This window comes from Marmota monax, unplaced genomic scaffold (assembly GCF_021218885.2).
Source record: "Marmota monax isolate L192 unplaced genomic scaffold, Marmota_monax_Labrador192_F-V1.1 WCK01_AAM20220418_F8-fsc00017, whole genome shotgun sequence".
NCBI classification, from domain to species: Eukaryota; Metazoa; Chordata; class Mammalia; order Rodentia; family Sciuridae; genus Marmota; species Marmota monax.
Window position 1 is genome coordinate 24,822,187 of NW_026695241.1, and position 23,396 is coordinate 24,845,582.

At 37.7% G+C, this 23,396-nt stretch overlaps 1 protein-coding gene and 2 non-coding genes across 11 annotated transcripts in view; all 3 read right to left on the reverse strand.

Annotated features, from left to right (window-relative positions):
* Positions 1–23,396, reverse strand: part of Chd8 (chromodomain helicase DNA binding protein 8) — a 62,192-nt gene that overhangs the window by 1,038 nt on the left and 37,758 nt on the right. For 8 of the 9 annotated variants that reach the window (XM_046441067.2, XM_058577852.1, XM_046441069.2 and 5 more), the window contains 28 exons: positions 21,336–21,473; positions 19,833–19,954; positions 19,190–19,433; positions 18,103–18,279; positions 17,034–17,177; positions 16,592–16,847; positions 14,996–15,206; positions 14,464–14,659; positions 13,815–13,982; positions 13,425–13,604; positions 13,167–13,277; positions 12,626–12,822; positions 12,214–12,413; positions 11,953–12,133; positions 11,778–11,867; positions 11,393–11,496; positions 9,546–9,675; positions 8,180–8,255; positions 7,371–7,425; positions 6,962–7,169; positions 6,397–6,605; positions 5,592–6,311; positions 5,219–5,370; positions 4,626–4,928; positions 3,631–3,744; positions 3,258–3,437; positions 2,558–2,674; positions 1,569–1,622 (listed from right to left, as the gene is read on the reverse strand). In XM_046441067.2, coding sequence (XP_046297023.1) covers positions 1,569–1,622; positions 2,558–2,674; positions 3,258–3,437; positions 3,631–3,744; positions 4,626–4,928; positions 5,219–5,370; positions 5,592–6,311; positions 6,397–6,605; positions 6,962–7,169; positions 7,371–7,425; positions 8,180–8,255; positions 9,546–9,675; positions 11,393–11,496; positions 11,778–11,867; positions 11,953–12,133; positions 12,214–12,413; positions 12,626–12,822; positions 13,167–13,277; positions 13,425–13,604; positions 13,815–13,982; positions 14,464–14,659; positions 14,996–15,206; positions 16,592–16,847; positions 17,034–17,177; positions 18,103–18,279; positions 19,190–19,433; positions 19,833–19,954; positions 21,336–21,473 — 5,037 coding nt within the window. The remainder of the gene's footprint in view (positions 1–1,568; positions 1,623–2,557; positions 2,675–3,257; positions 3,438–3,630; positions 3,745–4,625; positions 4,929–5,218; positions 5,371–5,591; positions 6,312–6,396; positions 6,606–6,961; positions 7,170–7,370; positions 7,426–8,179; positions 8,256–9,545; positions 9,676–11,392; positions 11,497–11,777; positions 11,868–11,952; positions 12,134–12,213; positions 12,414–12,625; positions 12,823–13,166; positions 13,278–13,424; positions 13,605–13,814; positions 13,983–14,463; positions 14,660–14,995; positions 15,207–16,591; positions 16,848–17,033; positions 17,178–18,102; positions 18,280–19,189; positions 19,434–19,832; positions 19,955–21,335; positions 21,474–23,396) is intronic. The other variant, XM_046441072.2, reaches the window with a different exon arrangement.
* LOC124090491 (small nucleolar RNA U6-53/MBII-28) lies at positions 3,924–4,028 on the reverse strand. Its single transcript, XR_006851102.1, has one exon. It is a non-coding gene; the product is annotated as a small nucleolar RNA U6-53/MBII-28 (small nucleolar RNA).
* LOC124090490 (small nucleolar RNA U6-53/MBII-28) lies at positions 8,870–8,978 on the reverse strand. The gene has a single exon (XR_006851101.1). It is a non-coding gene; the product is annotated as a small nucleolar RNA U6-53/MBII-28 (small nucleolar RNA).

Here is a 23,396-nt window from a genome sequence, read left to right on the forward strand (position 1 = left end):
CAAAACAGGTCCAGTCAGACTAGGCTTGACTGGTGGCAATGAGGAAAAGGAAATGGCAGACTTAGCTGGTTCATGCAGTCTGATGCTGAAGACAGAGAATTTGATTGTGTGAACCAGGAATTTTTGCTTTCCCCCCATGACTATATTGTACCTACATTCCATCTAATCATTTCAAAATGCTTACCTTTGCTAAGAGATCTGGGTAAGACAGTGAATGATTCGGTACATGCATTGAAAAAATTCATTTAAATGTTTACTGAAAGCAGGGTGTTCATATGATCTTATGTGAAGTGTAGCGTAACTGATATTTATAACATTATCATCTATTTCCACATAAGAGCAGGGTCAGATTAAGACTGCTGGATGCTGGCAACACAAAAAGATTATGGGTAGCACCTTACCAAATTAATTTAATTTTCCACATTATAAAAAACAAACAAAAAAGGCTGGGGTTATAGCTCAGTGGCAGAGCACTTGCCTAGCCTGTGTGAAGCACTGGGTTCAATCCTTAGCACCACATTAAATAAAAAGACAAATGTAATAATGGCATGCTCTCCATCTACAACTACAAAAAAATTTAAAAAAAACCCATAACCTTTACATATCTGAATTTTAAATGGTTTCTTCTAGATGTTCTGACTATAAATTTTTATTATATTCATTTGAGTCTGGAAGTTATTGCTTTTAGCACCTCTGTTTTGCAGCTGGCCTAACCACAATACTTGGTGAACAGGCTTAAACTCTTGCAAGTTGATAAATATTTCTCTAGGCTTTATTTCCAATCTAAGCCTAACATTTGACATGGGAACATACATTTCTGACTCAAAAAAAAAAAAAATTTAAAAATGTAATTTGATAATGTCTAAAATCCTGCAGATTCCAGTCAGAGTGTAGTGTTAGATTCACTGTTAATTCTACATTAAAAATTTTTTTGTCAGGTGTAGTGGCACACACCTATAATCCCAGCTGCTCAGGAGGCTTAGGCAGGAAGATTTCAAGCTCAAAGCCAGCCTCAGCAACTTAGTGAGGCCCTAAGCAACTCAATGAGACCCTGTCTTAAACACAAAAAAGGGCTGGGGATGTGGCTCTAGTTAAATGCCCCTGGGTTCAATCCCCCATACCAAAGGAAAAAAAAAAAAGTTACTGAGAGGCTGAGGCAACAGGCTCACTTGCACTCAGGAGTTTGGAGCCAGTTTGGGCAACATAGCCCAGGTTGGACTCAATCTATCTTCTCTCTCTCTCCTTTTTTTTTTTTTTTTTTGGCAGTACTGGGGTTTGAACTCAGGGTACTCTACCACTTGGCTCTATTTACTCCCAGCCCTTTTTTGGGTATTTAACTCGGGGGTACTCGACCATTGAGTCACATCCCCAGCCCTAAATTTCATATTTTATTTATAGACAGAGTCTCACTGAGTTGCTCAGCGCCTTGCTTTTGCTGAGGCTGGCTTTGAACTCGCGATCCTCCTGCCTCAGCCTCCCGAACCCCTGGGATTGCAAGCATACCCACCGTGCCCAGTTCCCAGCCCTTTTTGAGATAGGGTTTTGATAAATTGCACATGTTGGCTTACCTCAGCCTCCTGAGTTGCTGGAATGCACATCATGCCCGATGTGAAACTCTGTCTCTGAAAAAAAAAAAAAAGAGTTAAGTGATATGGTCATGATTTTCATGAGAGACTAGGGAAAAAAGTATAAGAGGCAAGAACAAGTTATACTGGGGGAAAGGTGTGTGTTTTATAAAGACTTATATAAAGGGATGAGTACATTTGGAAATATGGAATAACCTACTAACCAAAATTGATTTTCTATTACTGACATTATTGTTAGTAATTCTCAACTTCATATATTGGGAAACTCCATGACTGTTTTCCTAAGTAGGTCCCACAAATCACATCTAAAATATATAGAATTATAAAAAAAATTTAAAGGATTCGTTTGGGATGTAGCACAGTGGTAGAGCACTTTCCTAGCATGTGTGAGGCGTTGGGTTCAATCCCTAGCACTGCAAAAAAAAAAAAGAAGAAAAGAAAAAAACGGGAACAGGGCGTTGGGATTGTGGCTCAGCAGTAGAGCGCTCGCCTACCACGAGCAAACTGCTGGGTTTGAACCTCAGCACCACATAAATAAATAAAATAAAGGTATTGTGTCCAACAACAACTAAAAAATATTAAAAAAAAGAAAAAGAAAAACCAGCACCCCCCTACTTTTGAGGGTGTAGATATTGAAAAGGTCTAAGGATTTTCCAAAAATATCTTTAGTTTTGAGGAGAGCAGGATAAACCCTGAAGGTTCTACATATCTTACTAATTCTTGTATTTATGTTTAAAATACTAAAATTGAATGTTTAGAACTTTATGCTCAATTAGAGCTGAAGATACACAGTACTGCAAGAATACCAATAAATATATTCCACATTTTTTACAGGTGAATCAAAGGTAATTTTACTCAGAAAGATCTATTGAAGATTTAAAAAATTATATATTATATAATATTTGTTATAATATTTGTTAAAAGCCTTTGACAACTAGTTTGAGTCCAAAGTGGTAGTGCTTCAGTCTTACCTTTTTTCCATTCCTAGAGTTAGCCGTCTGTACTGATTCCATACTCAAACAGTTCAATTCTGCCTTGTTATTTTTTTTACATCTCTGCCATTTCTGTTTTCTGCGCTCCTCCATATACTGTAATAGGAAAGTATCAGTTACCCTAGAGGAACAGAAATCATCTCGGGAGTAATTATAAGGTACTTTAATGTCTTTGGCAATAAATTTTTTTTTTTTTGCATATAAGGACTAGTCCTAGTGGAAAACTGCCATCAAACGGATCTCTTCCCCCAAATTAGGTGGTTTATGTAATAGTTTAATAGTAAATAACTGGCTAGCATTTAAGAAGTGCTTTTAACACTATTTTGATACCCATAATCATTTTATGAGGAAGGAAGACTGGGTATTATTATTTTTGGTAGTGGGGACTGAACCCAGAGATACTCTGCCAAAGAGATATATTCCTAGTCCTTCATATTTTGAGACAGCGTTTCTCTTAAATTGTAGAGGCTGGCCTTGAACTTGTGATCCTCCTGCCTCAGCCTCTCAAGTCACTGGGATTATAGGCCTGCACCACCAGGCCCAGCTAAGACTATGTATCATTACCCCCATCTTGCAGATGCAGAAAAAAATGATAGGACACATCATGCTTTCTCTCTAACATAAAGTTGAAACACCAACAGAATGATTTAAAATCTGGCTAAATGGAACTGTCACTCACCGCTAGAAATCGGGGATCAACAGCAAATTCTGGATGACCCTGTAACCACATCTCCAGTTCAGCCCGGCGAGGGGCATCCTCACCCACCAGCAAAGTACCATCCACCTTATTGATGACAGGGATCCGGGTCTCCAGGTCCACATCAAGGTGATTAGGCTCTTCCATGCACTCCACCTCCAGCTGCAAACCCAGAATCCACCCCCATGAGCACATACGCTTTTTTGGGGCAGGGAGGGAAGGGTAACAGAGCCAATGGTAGTCATAACTCTAATCATCATTTAATCCCTCAATCCCAACTGCTTTCACCAAGTACTTGACATAAGAAGAAGAGCTTGTTTAATCATGAGGTTAAAGGTTTTTTTCTACCACTTACCTCTACTAGCTTCTTTCTGTTTCCCTTCTTCTTATGAAACAATGGATGTCCATCTCCCATTACTCCATTAGCCATCAATTTGTGCTTCTGGAATGTTAACTTCAATCCTTCCTCCTAGGAAGACAAACCCACCCACCCAAAACATCATATGGCACATGTTTTTAAAGGTAAAGATTAAGCTTTGGGAGACCTGGGCTAAACCTCATCCTTTGGTTCAGTGATGGCGAGAAGGATGGCCATCTGACTAAAGGGTAGAAATCACATATGTAATAAAACATTTTCCTTAGATTTAATTTCTTGATCTAGATTTCTGAGAAGTAGTGTTCATTTTAACACCCAACAGTTTTAAAGCCCCCTATCTGGTATGTCAGAATTAGCACAGCAGTTCATCACAGGGGCAAAAATCCTACTATCCTATCACATACCAATTTATAAAGCTTTTCTTCTTTAAGTAACTCAATGATTGGCTAGTAAGGTTCAAAAGGAAAGAGAATCAGGAAAATAAAAATTTGCATATATAAAACAGAATACCACTGGCTTAATTTCAGCTGGAATGATTTTTTCTTATTTTAACAAGAGGCTCACAATACTCAGGTAATCAAAAAGCTTCCCCCAAACTGGATTTTATTTTTTTTTTAATTGATCTTAGATCTAGAATTTAGCCTCCTAAAAGCCTAGTGCAGAATAGATTTCCTTAAAAACTATTTCTGGGATAGTGATGTGGTTCGGTGGCAGAGCACTTGCCTAGCATGAAAAAAGCCCTGGCTTCTAGCCCCCAGAATTGCCAAAACAAAACATTCTTTTAATCTAGTCATCAGAAGATCCCTTCCCTAACTTCAATGACTCCTTGAATGTATCTTTGAGAGCTCTAATATTTTTTTCCTTCTTTCATTTTTAAAGTTAGATAACCAAATATGTTTAGTATGCTACTAGTGAAACTGGCTAATAAGAATGACAGCCTCCTTCAATTCCCACTGCCTACATGCTGAGCTTACATCTTTGATCTGAACTGTAAACTCTTTTTCATCCATGCCTCGACGAAGTTTGGTGAACTGAGCTGCTGCTGTGGTGACTGCAGATGCTTCTTCCTCTGCCATGGAAGCTGCACTGCTACTTCGTGGTGTGGGGACAGGAGAGTCACCATATTCTCCTGGAGTCAATGAGGGACTGTCTAGTAAGTGGTTGCCTGGCCCCAAAATTCCTCCTGTTATCATTTCTTGGGTCCTGCGGTTAGAAGGCCATTTCCCTGAGAGTATAGCCTGGCAGACGAGGTCAATTCTGTTTATCAAGACACGATCCTGAGTGGGAAGAAAAGAAATAAACACCATTTTAAGGGTCTGAGCACTATGTAATCCTCTGACATACAACAATGCCATCATTACTAGGATGGGTAAAAATCATAAGGCAGAAAGAAGGGTGGTTGTAATATCAGATCCCTAAAGCAACCAGAAGGAGTTTCACGAAAAAACACGCATTAGTAGTAGTAAAAATAACAACAGAACAACTCAAAACCCAGAACCATCAGTTCCTTGTATACAATGTTACATTTTACTTCTGACTCTAGCATATCCAAGGATTAAGCTGTTACCTTGGGCCACTCAGAAGCTCTTTGCCTTTCCTGTAGTAGCAGAAGCTCAGGTGTCATTTGTTCTCCATCTTCATTTGGAAATCCATCTTGGGACATAGTGAGGGACAGGAGACTCTCTTCATCATAGAGTTTGGGGTGGGACCGGTCAGCAGCTAGAGATCACACAGAACATGTGAGCAAATATGGCAGAATAATGTTAAATTGGAATGGTATTGTGTGGGCTTTGAATAAAGGCCCAAAGAATAACAGATCTCTTTTGACATTTTATCAACTCAAAATGTGAATCTCTCTCAAGAGGATGCATTTAGAAAAGAAAGAAAAGAGCAGAGGGGGAAAAAGGGAAGAGTTCCAACAGCCTGTCACATGCACTCACTTAGCTTCTCTTCCTTCTCGTCCTCACTCTCATCAGTGCTGGAGCTGGAGCTGGATGAGGATGAGGAAGAAGAGGATGATGGTGAAAGCTTGCTCAAGTCCAATTCAGAGTCTGAATCATCCTCATCCTCCAGTTTGACTGGTGGGACACTCCGGGACACCAGAGGGGAAGTGTCAGAGGGGGTTACTCGCATCTCATAGTCTTGTGGGATTGGTCGGCTCCTGGCCACCACCTCATGCTCTAGTTTTAAAGTCAGACTCTCCAGACTGGGGACCTGGGCAGCTGTCTCCTCTGGTGACTTTTCAACAGGAGCATCTGGGCGCAGAGGCAATGGTGAGGCAGTGCGCGAGGTATACTGTTGGTGTAGCAGTGGAGTAGAGCAGCGTGATAGGGATGCAGCTGGTGCTCCTGCCTGATGGTTCTGCATATAATTCATACGGGCAGCCAGAAAAGAGAAGTCTGGGTCCTGCATGATGTTGCAGTCTGTTTGGCTCACCCCATGGCGGGCTGCCCCTCGTAGAAGCTCTCCATCATGACGAATAGGTTCCCACCATTTGGGCAATTCAGGACCTGGAGGCTGACACAATGCCAGTCTATCTTCCAAAAGCGGGTGGCATAGAACTTGTTCCCTTAAGCGCCGAAGCAACTCGATTCGGTACAGAGTCCGCGAGGCCCTCTCCTCTGTGATGGGCTCAATGAACAGATTTGGGTCTGGGGGTTCTGTAAAATAGGAGTAGAAAGAGAAGTGAACCAGAGCTGTTCTACAGCCATTCACTACCACTCACCCTAGACTCTCCAATCTTACCATCTCCAGCTGCTGGGGGAAGGCGGCATACTTGACGGCACATGGCCACAAAACCATGGAAATACTTGGTAAGGCTTTCATCTGTTTTTTTGTCCAGTCGAGCAAAAGTGCGGAAGCGATCCCAGTGGAACTGCATAGCATCAGGGTCATATTCCACACCAAAAGTAGAAACTACTCGATAGAAATCAGTTTGTTCACGCCTTGTCCAGCTACAAAGGGAAGAGGAGTAAGGCAACAGTGATTGGGGGAACTAGGGAAAACTGGTTGTTACTTTGAATGGTTTATAATACCTGAAAATACACAGGCAAACAAACAAACCAAAAAGAAGATTCAGTGAGAGGTACTATATAACATGTAGAAAATACCAAACAAAGAAAGGGGGAAAATAACGCAGGCAATTAACTCAAAGAGAATGTCTACACAAGAGACCCTTCTGGGGTTATTATATTCCACATAAGTGAGATTCTCAAGAGCCAGAGAGGTAACAATTCAAGGCAAAGGTGATCCATCCTTTTGTATTTTTTTTTAATTTATAGCTCAGCTCAAATTTTCAGCTATGGTTTACCGTTGTTGTTTCTCTCGCCGTGCAATTTCTTTTAGCTTAAAAGCTGCTTCACAACGCCTCCGTCGCCGGTCCCCACGCTCTGCAGCCTCAATTTTCATTTGTTCTCTTTTGTAGCTGCGCTGATATGCTGTTACTAGGCGCCGAAGCCTAGCTGTTAGGGCAGACCCTGGAGGCCAAAACAGATGTCCTGGTTGTTGAGTCACCTGGGCTGTGGTAAAAAACAAAACAAAACAACAACAAAAACACAGAATAATGAGTAGGAAGAACAGAAAAGATATTAGAGATAATACTTATATGTCAGCCCACTCAAAGGCAATGCTCTTAGAAATCCCAGACAGGATAAAATCCAGTCAATAATTCCTCATCTCCAACCCCACCCAAAACTGTACCACGTGACCTAGAAGTTTACCTTCATCTCCATCGATCACTGAGATCTCTTCATCCATCATCATCAAGGGATCACCCTAGAAAAGGAGATGCAAACCACAGGATGGAGTGGACAAAAAAAGGGGGAAAATTAGAATTCTGAAATCATTTTCTTATGGATGTCCTTCTGTGGCATCAAGGAATCAAAATATTTTTCATTTTCTTTTTTTCGTGTTGCTTGGAATTAAACCTAGGACCTCATGTATGCTAGGCAAATGCTCTACAACAACACTAAATCCTCTCAAATTCTCTGGTACCAGGGATTAAACTCAAGGGTGTTTAACCATTGAGCCACATCTCAGTCCTTTAAATAAATTTTTTATTTTGAGACAGGGTCTTGTTAAATCGCTGAGGCTGGCTGTGAATTTGTGACCTCCTGCCTCAGCCTCCTAAGTCTCTGGGATTGCAGGGGTATGACACCATACACGATTCCCTCAAGAAAAATTGCTAATGAAAGGAGCCCTCACAAAAATTTAGAAGCAACCAACTAAAAAAAGAACAGGAAAGTAAAACTTGAAAGATCAGTTCTTATCAATGGTACAAAGATAATGAGATTTAGGAATTTACATGTAAGTAATATCCTTTAACATACAGTTTGAGGCCACTTCCTCCACAAAGCTATCCCAGATCTTCCCACATTGGCATTTTATAATGCTTCTCTATTCATTCTTTATAGTGTCAAATGGTATCTAATTTCTATTATAAATTAATCAAAAAACTTAAAGATTTAAAGAACGGGAGAGGACAACTATTTACAGTAGAGAAAAGCTAGATTAAATGAAAATTACTTACCTCATCATCTTGGTCCTTTGGGGGGCCCTGGAGTGGTTTATATTCCGGATCTTCACAATCCTTATCAAAGTCAACCCTAATATTATTAAGAGGCAAAAGAAAATGTTAAAGCAATAAGAAGAACCTAGGATAAAGATCTGGCCAAACATGTAATTTGCTACCGAACAGTTTTTAATATAATGCTTGAAGAATGACAGATCATTTCTGAGAAAATGGCAAAGTGCCATTCATAACTTCTTGAATCTGAAATACTTTTTTCTTTCTTTGGTTAAATATAGGTTAACACTATGTTATCCAGATTGGTCTCAAACCTGTGGGTTCACATGATCATTCTGTATCAGCCTCTGAAATAGCAGAGACTACAAGCATGCAACACCATGCTTAGCTTAAAATGAAATACTTTGATCAGAATACTCTCTTTTGATAGCCCCTTTTCATTCTACTCCCTCTCTTCCATAATGTTCATTTATTATTTCACTTGAATGGTCCATGCTTTTGTTTGTTTTCACTACTTTGTTTTATTGAGCAGAAGGGTGACATAATAAGTGATTTGCAATGAATAAATGACCCAATTTCTTTTGAGAGTCCTATACAATGCAAGCTGAAATTATATATATATTCATCTAAGAGAATTTTCTCAGTCATGCAGGAATGGATAGGTATTCATTAATTAAGCTAACAATTTCACATGTCCTTCAGGTCTCCATGGAGAAGTTTTGTTAAACTCACTGGCACCCAAACGAGGGCAATGATGCCCTACCTGGTGTCTCAGTATCAGCATGGCAACTCGTCACTGGGACATGAAGTCAAGCAGAATAAATACTTTTATGTGTTAGGCACTATTGGGAGATGACATAGTTAGCAGCTTCTGTAACTGTGTAGAAAAGTATTAAAAATTAAACAAATTGAACAGAATATTAAATAAGCCATTTGGGAGTAATAGTGCTTTCCCCACTTAGTTGTATTTTAATTTTTTAAAATAATTTTTATTTTTTATTTTTCTTTGTAGTTGTAGATGGACAGAAGCTATTTATTTATTTATTTATTTGTTTGTTTATTTATTTATTTTTATGTGGTGCTAAGGATTGAACCCAATGCCTCACATGGTAGGCAAGTGGTTTGCCACTAAGCTAAAGCTAACGCTACAGCCCCATGTATAGAATATACCAGTTAATGTATAGAATATACCAGTTTGTAGAGTCCTATCTCCTGACCCTTACTCTTTATTAAGGATTTACCACAAATAAGTATCATTAAGAATTTCAATGTGTTCAAAGTTAGAACTATGTTACCTTTTAGCACAAGCAACTAATTACCTTTGTAGAGTACATGCAAAGGTTTAAAAGAATTAAATAATAAAACTTACCCTTCTACTATGTCAGAGAAATTATCCAACACTCGATGTTCTGCTGCAATGGCTTTGTCATCTGGTCGACCAGCCTTTTCCAGAAAGCATAAGGCTGGGTCTGCCCTCATAGTATTATATTTTTCATAGCCTAAAAGAAAAAAGGTCTTAAAATGAAGAAAATAAGAGATTTGTTTTGCCATTATGCTAACTCTGACTACTGAAAAAATTAGAATACATGAACTACTTTGCTCATAATGCAGAATATAATTAACATTAACTTGGACAGCTTTTGGGTCTTAATTTTTTTTTATAGTAATTTAGAGTCATGAAGGGTTTTAACCTAATGACTATGAAGAATTTAATTAAGAAATAAATTTACATTATGGTGGTAGGTGTACACAGCAATTTATCAGTAATCTTTTTGGCATTATTCTTATTGAAAAGATGAAGAAACTTAAGTCAGGGCTGGGGATGTAGCTCAGTTGGTAGAGTGCTTGACCGCATGTACAAAGCCCTGGGTTCAATCCCCAGCACCACAAAAAAAAAAAAAAAAAAGAAAAGAAACTGAAGTCAAATAATTAAGGCCACACATTCTCATATGAAGAATTAGAAACTTGTACCTGCAAGTAAATAAGTACTCAGTGAATATTTGATGAATACTAAATCAATGAATGAACACATTTCAGGACTTTTGGACTCTGTCTCACAAGAAAATCTAAGACTACAAATGTTCAGTTTTTCTTGTTCCATTAAATTTCTCAATAACACGTAGATCAAATGCTATTACTATTATTTCATCAAAGTAAACAGGAATTTTATGCATTTGTTTTTATTTTTTGGCATTGCTGGGGGTACAACCCAGGACTTCATCCATGTTAGGCAAGAGCTTGAAAAGTACTTTTCTCATTTAAGCAAGCAAGCAGAAAGTTTATTTAAAGAGAAAGTGAGAAAAAGATCCAGAACTCCCTGCACAGCATGTTTGGGAGGGGCAAGAGTACCCTTAAAAAGTACTTATTTTAGGGGCTGGGGATTTGGCTCAAGTGGTAGCGCGCTCGCCTTGCATATGTGAGGCACTGGGTTCAATCCTCAGCACCACATTAAAAAAAAATAATAATAATAGTAAGTGAAATAAAGGCATGCTGTCTATCTACAACTAAAAAATAAATATTAAAAAGTACTTAAAAAAAAAAAAAGAAAAAGAAAAATATTCCAATACATGAAAGTGCTGGCAGTTAGCACTGTTTTTTTTTTTTTTTGGTGCTGGCAGTTGAACTCATGGCATTGTGCAGCACTCACTGCTTTTAATTCCTAGGATTTGTTAATAGGCAAAACTACAAATTAAAGTCTTTTTCATATTGTTTAAACCTAAAATGCCATGAATATTGAGCATTTAGACAAATGGGACTTTAGACAAATATAACATTTTTGGCAAGCCACAGAAAACCATCAAAATAATTGTTTATCATTAATAGGAGTGGGCATGTCTTACCTCCTGATTTGTGGAACCTTAACTTATAGATCCTACAATATTCAGTGGGGTAACATACTGGGTAAAAGTGATTAAAGAACACATGGGAGACTCCCTACTTTGAGATTTAACTATTTACCTATTGTTCCTTCAACATCTATTCAGCGGAATTAACTGTTCTGCTTTGGATTTTTATGAATAAGTTTCTTTCTCAAATACAAATTTAATTTACCGAAGATCACTTGTATACCTGAAGCTCTGGGTTTGACCCCAGTTCCAAAAAAAAAAAAAGAGTTCAAGGTCAATGAGATAATATGATTATGTATGAGCATTTTGATAAATGTCCCATCTGTGAACAAAAACCTTCAAAAGGAAAGAGGCTAAAAGAGATACTTACCATGCTTAAAGACTCCAATAAGTAGGGATTTGTCAGCTTCGCTGTCCCACCATGTTGTTGGAACCTCCAATTGATCCAGTACTGGGAACCATATGTCAATCTCACTAAAGGTATATAAGAGGGCACAGTCAGGAAAGCAATCAATGACGGAAATTAAAGTGATAATCCTTGGAAAGATTATTACAGTTATATTCCTTTATCTATCAATTTAAATGTTCATGTATCTGACCTATTTCCTTGCACTAGTGTCAAAGTATTAGATTAGAAATCTAATATGAAAATTGTCAGATATTACAAAGTTAGTACAAAAAGAATAAGTAGACCATTATTCCTAGAATAAAGCAGGGCATAAAAACCAAACAAAGAAATCACAGAAATACTTTACCTGGCAATGGCACCCCCTAACACCTTCTCTGCCTGGTCTCCAATAACCTCCTGTCTTAGGTAGTATAACATTCGTACTCGCAAAAGTACCCTAGAAGGGTGGGAAGAAAAAGGTGGCTTACTAACAGGGTACAAAGTTTGAGGAGGGACATATCTTGACTAAATTCCATCCTTACTTGTTACACTGATGTTTCAAGTGCTTCTTATAACTCTCATCTTGGAACAGAGTATCAGGGTTATACTTCCGGATCCAATCTGCCTTATGTATATCAAAAGTACTTTGTGACTTTACTTTTTTCCCCTTGCGTCCACGGGGCACAGGGATAGATAGACCTGGGAAAGGGGAGACATTGAAGACTTGGATTGAGAAAAACCCTTAGACTTGCAAAGGACTACATAACTTTTAAAAAGATAAAAACTAAAGGGTTGATAATTACCTGAATGATTCTGCAATTCTTTTGTCTTGCCATTTTCAGCAGGGCTAATCAAGTCCCAAATGAAGCCTTTGATATTTTCATCCCCACGGTAGTGTAGCAGACAGTACACAAGGATGGCACGACATATTGTCTCCACATCTCGTTCAGTCATACGTCGTTTGAAGCGTCCATGAGACAAAATATCTCGCCACCGTCCCCAACTAAAAAACAGAAAAGGAAACATAATAATATTTTGGGGGGGAACTCTAATTCAATGATATTCCTCTGACTTCCAGAATCACATCTCCCAAAATATGGAAGACAAAATCTTGAAAAGCACTGTTATAAAAAAAATTTTCATATGATCTTCTATGTGGCCATATATCAATCAGAATGTGAATGTTCTACTTTTAGTGACAAGATGGGTTCTTACCCATATACCAACAGGTGCTTTTCTACCCGAAAGCAGTCAGTGCGCCCATAGGCATGATGGCGGTCATGTCTACGGGAGCGTGGTCGTTCATCATCCTCACTTTCCAAATCAGAGAATTCTACTAGGTCATCATCTTTCAGAGTGCTGAAGTGGCGGGTCTGTTTCCGTACTCTAGGTGTGTCAATCACCAAGTTATTCTATGCAGAAAATAGAAGGAGAAATAACTATCCATGATATGTTCATTATCAAAGAATTAAGATGATTATGGATTGAATAGTTTTGGATATGAGAATGCTCAGATTTTTTTGGTGTTCTTTTTGTACACATTAAATCATCTGCGGTGACTCAGGAAACAGAATTAAGTGGTAGATATCTAAATAATTTTCTAAGTTCTCCAAGGTAGAAAGTTTTTATGATAGCCCTCGTATATAACAATATACCATTCATAAACTGATTAGCATTGAAGAAACAGAGCAACTACAAAGACTGAAAGTTGTGAGTCTTCTGCAACACTTCCTCCCTAAAGGAAGAATAAGCTCACCTTGCTATTGAGCACATCCATGTCTAAGTCAGCCTTTTTGGCCCATTTTTGCCAAAAGTTGGGATCATCCAGAGAAATATCTGTTCTATTTTCAGAAGCAACAAAGCTTGCCTAGTGAGGAACAAAAGCAGAGTAAAGTTAAATACAATGTGTTTTTAAGCAATGGGAAATCAGCAACTGCACTTAAAAACCATTTAAATCCTGGGGATTCCTTTCTCTATCTCTGCTTTTCTATTATCTGACAAAGACAAAACATGCCTTGGCAAAGGTAGAACCTTTTCCTTCAGATTCAATGGTAATGGTTGTCGTTCGCCTTAACAAGATCTGGTCTATATCCTCTTCACAAAATTTGGAGCCCTCATCATCTTCCTCCATTATAGCTGCATAAGCTCCTTTTCTTAAGAGATCTTCAATCTCCTTCTTGGAGAATTGCTGGATCTGCAAACACCAAGAGAAAGATGAAAAGCCTACTAAGAGAATATTATCTAACCATGTCATAATATTATATTGTAATAAATAATAATTAATACAACTATTTATAATAAAACTTGTGAAAAAATGAAAATCAAGGCAGTCAATTCCTGTACAAAACCAGCTTTTATCTCCATCACTGATTCACTACATACTTAGCTGTAGACTATGACTTACTCCTGTAATGTTGCCATCCCGACCGCTCATAGACTGAAGTACAGCTTTATCCAATCCCAACTTGAGGCTAGCCTTATCAAACATCTCCCTTTCATAGGAATTACGAGTGATGAGACGGTACACCTTCACCGCTTTGCTTTGCCCAATTCGATGACACCGTGCCTGGGCCTGTTTTTTTTTTTTAAAAAAATGGAAGGAAAGCAAAAAAGGTAACATAAAATTGAGGGGAAGTGTAAAAGACACATAATATCAATTCATAATTCATTTAAATTTATAAAGCACCATGAGAATAACCCAAAACCAAGATTCATCTTCAAGATGAAATTATTGCTCCATCTAATAAGCCAGGTCAGCAAAAACATCTGCTTCTGTAAATAAAGTTTTATTCAAAAAGAGTCCTACCCATTTACTTTAACAGTGTCCATGGCTGCTTTGATACAGAGGCAGAGGTCAGTCGTTGAAACTGAGACCATATAATCCACAAAGCCTACATTTAATATAGTTTCCTTTAAAAGAAGTTTGCTTACCCCTGACCTAACTGCTACCTCTAAGTAAAAAAAAACCCATACTTTCTGAAGGGTCTAAGAGATACTGATCATGTTGAAAACTTTCTTAGGCAGTTAGTTCATAAGAAAATAACTTCTTTTACCTGTAGGTCATTTTGGGGATTCCAATCTGAATCAAAAATTATGCAGGTATCTGCAGCTGTAAGATTAATACCAAGTCCACCAGCTCGAGTGCACAGCAAGAAGACAAAGCGGTCTGAGTCAGGCTTGCTAAAGCGGTCAATAGCAGCCTGTCGGAGGTTGCCTCTAACTCTTCCATCAATACGTTCATATAAGTACCTTGTGAGGGCCACAGAGGAAAAAAAATTAAGTGGCTAAGCAGAAGAACCAAATAAGAATCAACAGCAGCCTATCCATATATCTAGTTGACCTATAATCATATAAATTGAGAGCGAGAGCCCTAAATATTTCTCTTATTATAACTGGTTAACTCTAAACCTAGGCTCTCTTATTCTTTGAAGCTTTAAGTCTTTTTTTCGAGGAGCAGTGCTGGGGATGAGACCCAGAACTTCGGGCATGTTGGATCAGTATTCTACTACTGAGTTATAACTCCAGCCTTCTTTGCAGTTTTATGAAGACACAGTAACCACAAAGATGGGATGACTATTTTCTCACCTCCTCTGGATTAGATAATCCTCTAGGATATCTAGGCAGCGTACCATCTGGGAGAAGATCAGAACTTTATGGCCACCAGCTTTAAGCTTTGGAAGTAACTTATCAATAAGAACTAATTTGCCAGCTGAACGAACCATGGCCTGCAGGTGGAAGTCATGAGGTATAATATGGCAAGCTTCCCGAAATTCCGTTAGGATTTTTTCTTCTGCACCTGCCAAAAGGAAAAGAAAAAAAGAAAAAAATCAAATCTGATATAGAGACTCAGGAAAACACATTAAAGCTTATTTAATTTGATGGTTTATTTAGTTGTGATAAGAATGCAAAGTAAGGGTTAGAGTTATGGCTCACTGGTAGAGTGCTTGCCTAGCATGTGTGAGACACTAGATTCAATTCTCAGTACTGCTTATAAATAAATAAATAAAGTTCCATTGATAAAAAAAATTAAAAAAAAAAAAAGGCAAAGTTAAAAAAACCTAACTGGCCAGGCATAAAGGCAAATGCCTGTCAGCCCAGCAGCTCAGGAGGCTGATGCAGGAGGACTGTAAGTTCAAAGCCAGCCTCAGCAACTTAGTGAGACCCTAAGCAACTCACCAAGACCCTGTCTCTAAATAAAACATAAAAATATGGCTGGGCATGTGGCTCAGTGATTAAGCACCCCTGGATTCAATCCCTGGTATCAAACAATAAAATTATATTTAAGTAAAAAAAAAAATCTGACTTGAGATCAACATTTGTTACACACTGAAGTTCCACACTAATTCATCTTCCATTCTCTTACATAAAACATTCCAGGGACTGGGGTTGTGGCTCAGCAGTAGAGCACTCGCCTAGCATGCATGAGGCACTGGGTTCGATCCTCAGAGCCACATAAAAATAAATAAATAAAACTGTGTCCAGCTAGAAGGAAAAAAAAAAAAATTCCAAATAAGGCAGGTCTTATTTGAGTGTACTGGGTAATTTTATATATATATATATATATATATATATATATATATATATATATATATATATATATATATATAAACAAGGAGTAAGAAGGAACACCACCATTACCAAAAGACACCCAAAAGACCCCTAACAAAATGGGTATTGGTAAGGACATTTATTCAGAGTAGAGAACAATCTGTTCTTATTTATGAACTTCTAAACAGCAAATACTGTTTAATTTTGCAGATTACCCAAGCCCAAAAGTATGGAAAGAACCAGAGAAATATGATCCAGATAACAATCAGTTTTTGAAAGGTCAGTCCTTGCTGGGTGCAGTCACCCTTGCCTATAATCCCAGAGATTCAGGAGGCTGAGGCAGAGCACTGCAAGTCTGAGGCCAACCTTAGCAACTTAGAGAACTTCAGAAACTTTGTGAGACCCTGTCTCAAAATAAAAAAGACTGGGGACATAGCTCATGGCAAAGCACCCCTGGACTCAATCCCCACTACCAAAACACAAAACCAAGCAAAAAAACCATACACACAAATAAATAATCAAAGAACCTTTCCCTACTACTCACAGTACCAACCCCTAAATTGGCTTGAATCAGTCAATGCAACCATTATCCCCGAGGAATATCACTGAGAGAGGAAACAACAATTCTCTCACCATTGATGAGATATGGATGATTGCAGCACTTGCGCAACTCCATCATTGTATTGAGTAGATTAGGCATGTTGGTATGACCTGCTCCTTTGGAAAGAAAGGAGAAATTCTTTTCCAGAATAGCCCGATAGTATTTCTTCTGAATGTTAGTCAGCTCTACTTCAATAATAGTTTCCTGTTTAGGAGCCAAGTTTTTTTCAACATCCTCTTTGAGTCTTCTCAGCATCATTGGCTTAAGAATGGCCTGTAGCTTTTGAACCTATGGTTTCATTATAGAAAGGAAAATAAATGAATGACATGAGTACATTCTCATATGGAAACATGGAAAAATAAGTTTTCCACTATCTAAGGAAAGCCAATTTTGAACAATGCCACAAACGATGTGGGCAAGAATTCAGAAAGACACTTTTTAGGTCCTGGGTTCCTCATCTGACAGACTTCCTACCTGTTCCTCTGTCTTGAGATCCCCAAAGTCCTTGAGGAATTCTGATTCCGAGGGAAATTGTGAAGGTTCCAAGAAATGAAGCAAGCTGAATAGTTCCTCCACAGTATTTTGCAATGGGGTTCCTGTGAGTAGCACTTTGTGTTCCTAGAATTGGAGAAAACAGTGATAAAATAAAAATTAAAAATGGAAAAAAAAAAAAGCCACACAGGACTTATAGTGTTTTCCACCTATAATGGCATTAGACCAGATTACTATGTGAATTTTTCTTTCACTTCTTCCCTCTTTTGATAACACAAAAGCATTTAAGAAATTACATGGCATTATTTAACATAATAAAACAACAACATAAAGGTTATAACAATAAGCAAATAAAGAAATAGTAACCCAGACTATGTTTTCCAATTTCATATGCCTCAACATTCCACTCCCCCATATATTATAAATTGCTCTCCTGTAGGGAATGTACCTATGTTGGATTAAGTACAGCCATCAATCCTAATTACCTCTTGAATCTAGGCTTGCCTTGTAACTTGCTCTAACAAAGAAATCACAGCAGAAGTGATACTTTCTGAGTTTGACAGCTTATCTCAAAAGCCTTGCAGCTTCTGCTTTTGTCCTTTTGGAACACCATCCTGAGATCACCCATTTGGCCTACTAGATTATGTAAGGCCATGTGAAGACAACCCAGATGCTTCATTCAACAACCAGCATTAACTGCCTGTTGCAGTAATGACTCCTAATAAGACCATCAAAAACAGCTTAGCTAAGCTCAGCCTAAGTAGCTAAGCTAGAGAATAATGAAAAATATAGGTAATTTTAAGCTAGTAAGTTTCACAGTGTTTTGTTATGCAGGAATAGGTAATCAGTAGAGTTTCCCACCACTCCTCCTGGTTGTAAACCACCATTTCTAATTCTAAAATGTACAACTTTTATACAAATCCCATAGGCCATACCCAGCATTCAATTCAAGATTTTGATTCTTTTTATTCTCTGCCAATTTAGGATTACTGTCATTCCACAGATACAGTTAGTTCCAGTTTCTGCCCACAAGTTGGAATGGGGAACTCACCAGGTCCATGTGCTTGAGGCTATCAAGTAGCTTGCAATTACGGTTCTTTAGCCGATGGGCCTCATCAATGATGACACAACGCCATTCAATTTCACGAAGCTCAGGACAGTCTGACAAAATCATCTCAAAAGTAGTGATCAAGGCATCAAACTTGTAGGCACCTGGGATGAGGCGCCCCTAAACATGAAGGTAATGAAGTCAGAAAAGGTCTAAAACATACCTAAGGAGTTCATCTGAATTACTTTCCATACTCAGGTTTAACAAACTACAAAAATGAAATTTTTAAATATTAGGCAATATTGAACATATAGGACAATAATAAAAGTGGCAACAGCTAATACAGTACCTGTTAATAATGGTTACTATTCTAAAATTTGATAGAATCATCAAATTATTCTAACAAAATTAAGAGTTACAAAATGTGATTTGAGAAAATTTGGCTTGGGAGTAATAAAAACCACAAAAGATAAACAATAAATTTGATATTGAGAAGATGGATGGCTCAATTTTTTTTTCAAATTTACATAGAAAAAGGACTGATTTTGATGAAAATTTTAGTAGACTAAAAAAAGAGAAAAGAAATGTTTAAGTTCATCATGATAGAGATCAAGGAATTTAAGTGCCTAAATGTATTTTACTTCGAAAACTACTTCAAAAAAAAAAAATTTTTTTTTGTACTGGGGATTGAACCCAGAGGTAACTTGCACCACCAAGTTACATCCTTTGCCCTTTTAATTTTTTATTTTGAGATAAGGTTTTGCAAAGTTGCTTTTTAGGACCACAGTAAATTACTGAGGCTGGCCTTAAACTCATGATCCTCCTAACTTAGCCTCCCAAGCTACTGGGATTACAGGCATGTGCTATCACCCTGGCTAAAATCCTATGTAAAATTTACATATTCATAAAATAAACTTTCACTCAATCAAAATGTCTACAGGGTAGAAATAGCAAAAATCAAAACAATGTCTTGCGTACTGCTGCACAATAATGCCTTAAATCACACAGAGCCTTAATTAAAGCCTTAAATTCATACACAACCCCCCGCAAAACACTAACTACCTTGGCATTCCCAATACACACAACTCACCCGTGAATCTTTGCAGTACATTTCATATTGCTGAATCATCTGCCGGCTTGCCAGGCTACCATGGTATACAATAGTGTTCATCTCAGTCCATGTATTGAATTCTCGCTCCCAGTTAGTAATTGTTGATAATGGAGCAATGACCAAGAAGGGGCCATGAATGCCAACATTGTATACCTCTTGCAAGAAGGCTATGGACTGAATAGTTTTGCCTAATCCCATTTCATCAGCCAGGATGCAGTTTTGCCTGATTTACCAGGGAAAAAAGCAGAAATTCAAAATACTGTGTGTGTACATGTAATTTTTTTTCTTTTTCTTTTTTGGCATTGGGGATTGAACCCAGAGCAGCTCTATCACTGAACTATATCCCCAGGTACAGGTACAGAAACAAGACCTTACTAAGTTGCTGAGGCTAGCCTCAAAACTTGCAATTCTCCTGCCTCAGCTTCTTAAGTCACTGGGATTTACAGTCATGCACCACAATGCCCAGCTAAAAAATATATCACCTTAAAAAAAGAACATATCTAGGAAGCAACTGTTTTCTTTTCTTTTCTTTTTTTGAGGGGTGGGGGACTGTTTCAATGGAATATGAAAAAAAAAATGCCTAGATTAAACTTATATTTTATGAATCCACTCTTGTCTTTACCTGTTATACCAATTAAAGAGCAGCCAATTGACCCCTTCCAACTGATATTCCCGTAACTGATTTCTGTTTTTATATTCATGTGACAGCTCCAATTTCTTCCAGGCATTTGCCTGTGGACGATTCTAAAACAGAAAATTTGAATAAATGTAATGGAGACACTAACAAAATTAGGCAAAACATAATACATAATTCTAGTACTTTAAGTCAACTAAAAAAATGCACTGGGCACTATTTTGGGAGGAGAGGGATACTGGGGATTGAACCTGGAATGCTTAACCACTGCGTTACATCATCCCCAGCTCTTTTTTATATTTTATTTAGAGATAAGTTCTCACTGAGTTGCTAAGTATTTCACTAAATTGCTAAGACAGGCTTGGAACTTGCAATCCTCCTGACTCAGCCTCATGTAATCCCAAACTACTGAGATTACATGTGTGCACCACAACACCCGGCCCACTGGTCACTTCATTATTTTGGAAATTGGGAAATAAAGGAAAAGAATAAAGTATTTGTCTTTTTTTTATATAATCTCTCTCTCAAGGTAACTAATAGTAGATGAAACAAACTTCTTTATACAATGATCCTAAATGGCTGATGACATCACAAAATGCAACCAGATGGAAGTAAACGCAACTGTCTATGAAGAAGATTCAATAGCCTCCCTTCTCTATCTGACCAAGCAGCTAGAACAGTGATATCTAACAGAAATGTCTACAATGTTAAAAAACATGGCTAGTGGCTGCCACATTGGACAACACAGCTCTAAATCTAACAATTCATGTTAGATATCAGGGACAGTTTGATTCAAAGCATGGGGTAGAGATCTATTAGGGACAGAAAACATGTTGAAAGATAAAAAGGCAAATAAAATCAGCAATCTTCAAACTATGAAAAGCCCTACAGAATAAATCACCTGGTTTCTTTAAGAAAAACTCATGAAGGAAGAAGTTATAGGAGGAACTATAATAGATTTGAGACATATTAAATGACAGCAAAATACGGGTCTTTACTTTCTTTTCTCCCTCAAGGGCTGGGAAATGGTAGGGTCTCATGCTTACTTGGTTGCTCTACCACTGAACTACATTCCCAGTCCAACATACAAATCTTATTTAGAATTCAATTTAAAAGCTTTAACAAAAATGGAAAGATATATAATCTGAAATTAAGGAATGATTAAATTGGGGGTGTAATAGTGGCATTATTTATCTTTTGGAAATAAACACTAAAATAATTAAAAATGAATTGAAGGAATTTGCAATTTGATTTAAAGTAACAAGGGAAATGGGAGAATGAATGTGTAAGGAAATGCATGACCCAAGGCTTGCCATGTACTATCAATTGTTAGTTGAGTGAAGGTAGGTACTATTTCTTCAACCTCTGTATGTTTAAAAATTTACATAAAAAGCTCAAAAAACAAAAATTTCCATAGGAAAACATTAAATCTTTATTGTATACAATGGACCTTTATAGATATAGTTACCTTCTAATTGCAAATGTACTTACCACCCTTTTGAGTTCTGGGTGCCTTGACTGGATCCGCTTAAATTCTCGAATCTTGCCTTCATCAACATCTTCTTTTAGCTCCCATGTACTATCCTCATAGGGCAAAGAGCACCATTTCACCAGGTAGTAAATTACAGGCTAGGAGAGAAGCCAAAGCCTTAATAAACTTGATTTTGTATTTTCTGCTGTGGTTAAAGTATAAGAAATTGCCTATAAAATTATATCACAGTGTTGACACCTAAAAGGTGCTGAAAAATATCAGGCTAAACACAACAACCCTAAGGTTACTTGCTGATGTTACTAGTCATGCCTTTGATCATTCTTTCAGGTAACTTATCAAAATCTATTTTAGAAGTAAAATTTCTAGGAGCATTTTCTAGAATACTACACACTAAAATATTATGCTTATCAGCCAAACAAAAGAGGGTAAAAAGGAATACTATTTCCCTATATTGTGTTGAAACTAAAAAGATACGGTTCAAGTTCATACTATTTTCCTGGCACCAAATTTGATAAAGTAGAACCTACACTACTTTTAGTATGAAGAACAAGATAAACCTGTAGGAGGCATACAACAGCTAATAGCACTCGGCTTTGAAACCCTAAATCTCTGGGTACCAATGCACTTCAAGAGCACTTTAGGGTGGTAAAGAGATTTTAGGAAGCTAGGCATTAACTATAAGAGGCATCATTGAAGGAAGGTAACAGGAGAGAAGAGAAAGAGAAAATGCTGAAGCTCCAACTATGGCAATATTCCATTGGCATTCCACTGCTAGGAGCAAAATAGCTCCTATTTTCACTATTTAAAATGATCACTACTATTAAAAGTTCTTCCACTTTTTGGCCTATATAAGCAAGAAGGATCAGATTAGGCCTAGCATAATCAACAGGAATCTCTAATTATCAATTCAAAGAATACTCCTTAAAAGAACCAGCAATAACCAGGCATGGTAGCACATGCCTGTAATCCCAGCAACTCTAAGTAGAAGCCAGCCTGGGCAATTTAGCCAGACCCTCAGCAACTCAGTGAGATTCTGTATCAAAATGAAAAATAAAAAGGACTCGGGGGGCAGGAGGGCGGCTGGGGATATAGCTCAGTTGGTAGAGTGCTTTCCTTGCATGTACAAGGCCCTGGGCTCAATCTCCAGCACCACACACACACACAAATAAATTAATTAAAGTAAAAAAAAAATGACTAGGGGTGTAACTAAGGAGTAGAGTGCTCCAGGAATCAATCCCGATTGGCAGGGTGGGGAGAGGATGGCCAGCAATAGTGTGAAAATAACTCCACAAAGTCACAGATCAAAGAATCTCCTAGAATTAATCCTAGAATTAATCCAACTGCTCTTTCACCTTTTTCTTTACTGTAATGACTTGGGTCACTCTTTATGTAAAGCCATTTGCACAGGTCACATATTTATAGCATTATAACTTACGTTCCTAAGTACCACAATACTTATTTATTTCCACAATTAGGTAATGTAAAATGGATGACAAATTAAACTCACTTTGGAAAAGGGGAAAATGGATACACAGAATGTTATTTTCCAACATTGGGAGCATAAATTATATTATCAGGGTATCAAAACATTTTCATCTGTCATGCCAGTTGCAACATATTTCAAAGGGGCCAGACCAAAGGCTTTTGGAAGGGTAAGTATGCTGGTAGAGAGCGTAAGACTTTCAAAGCTGAGAAGGCTGAGATCCTGAAAATAATGAGAAGAATTTAAGAGTAGCTAACCTGCTGACTAGCCCATTCTCCAATCACCTCCCAGAAATGAACACACAATAACTCCCACCCCAAACCCAAAGATGAATATATGTTACCTGAAGCATACTTATTAGGATTTTAAAGACACTAAAATGTAACAGGCCCTGAACTTCTAAGATGATGGCTTGATTGACCCTGAAATCTTAGGACACAGGGTAAACTTTCCTACTTAATGGAGGGAAGAATTTGACTCAGAGGTTGTTTTAGAATAATGTATGGGAACAAGTTATTAATAATTCACGAGTCAGCTCTGCTCACCTCCCAACACAATATTATAACAAGGTTCTTTT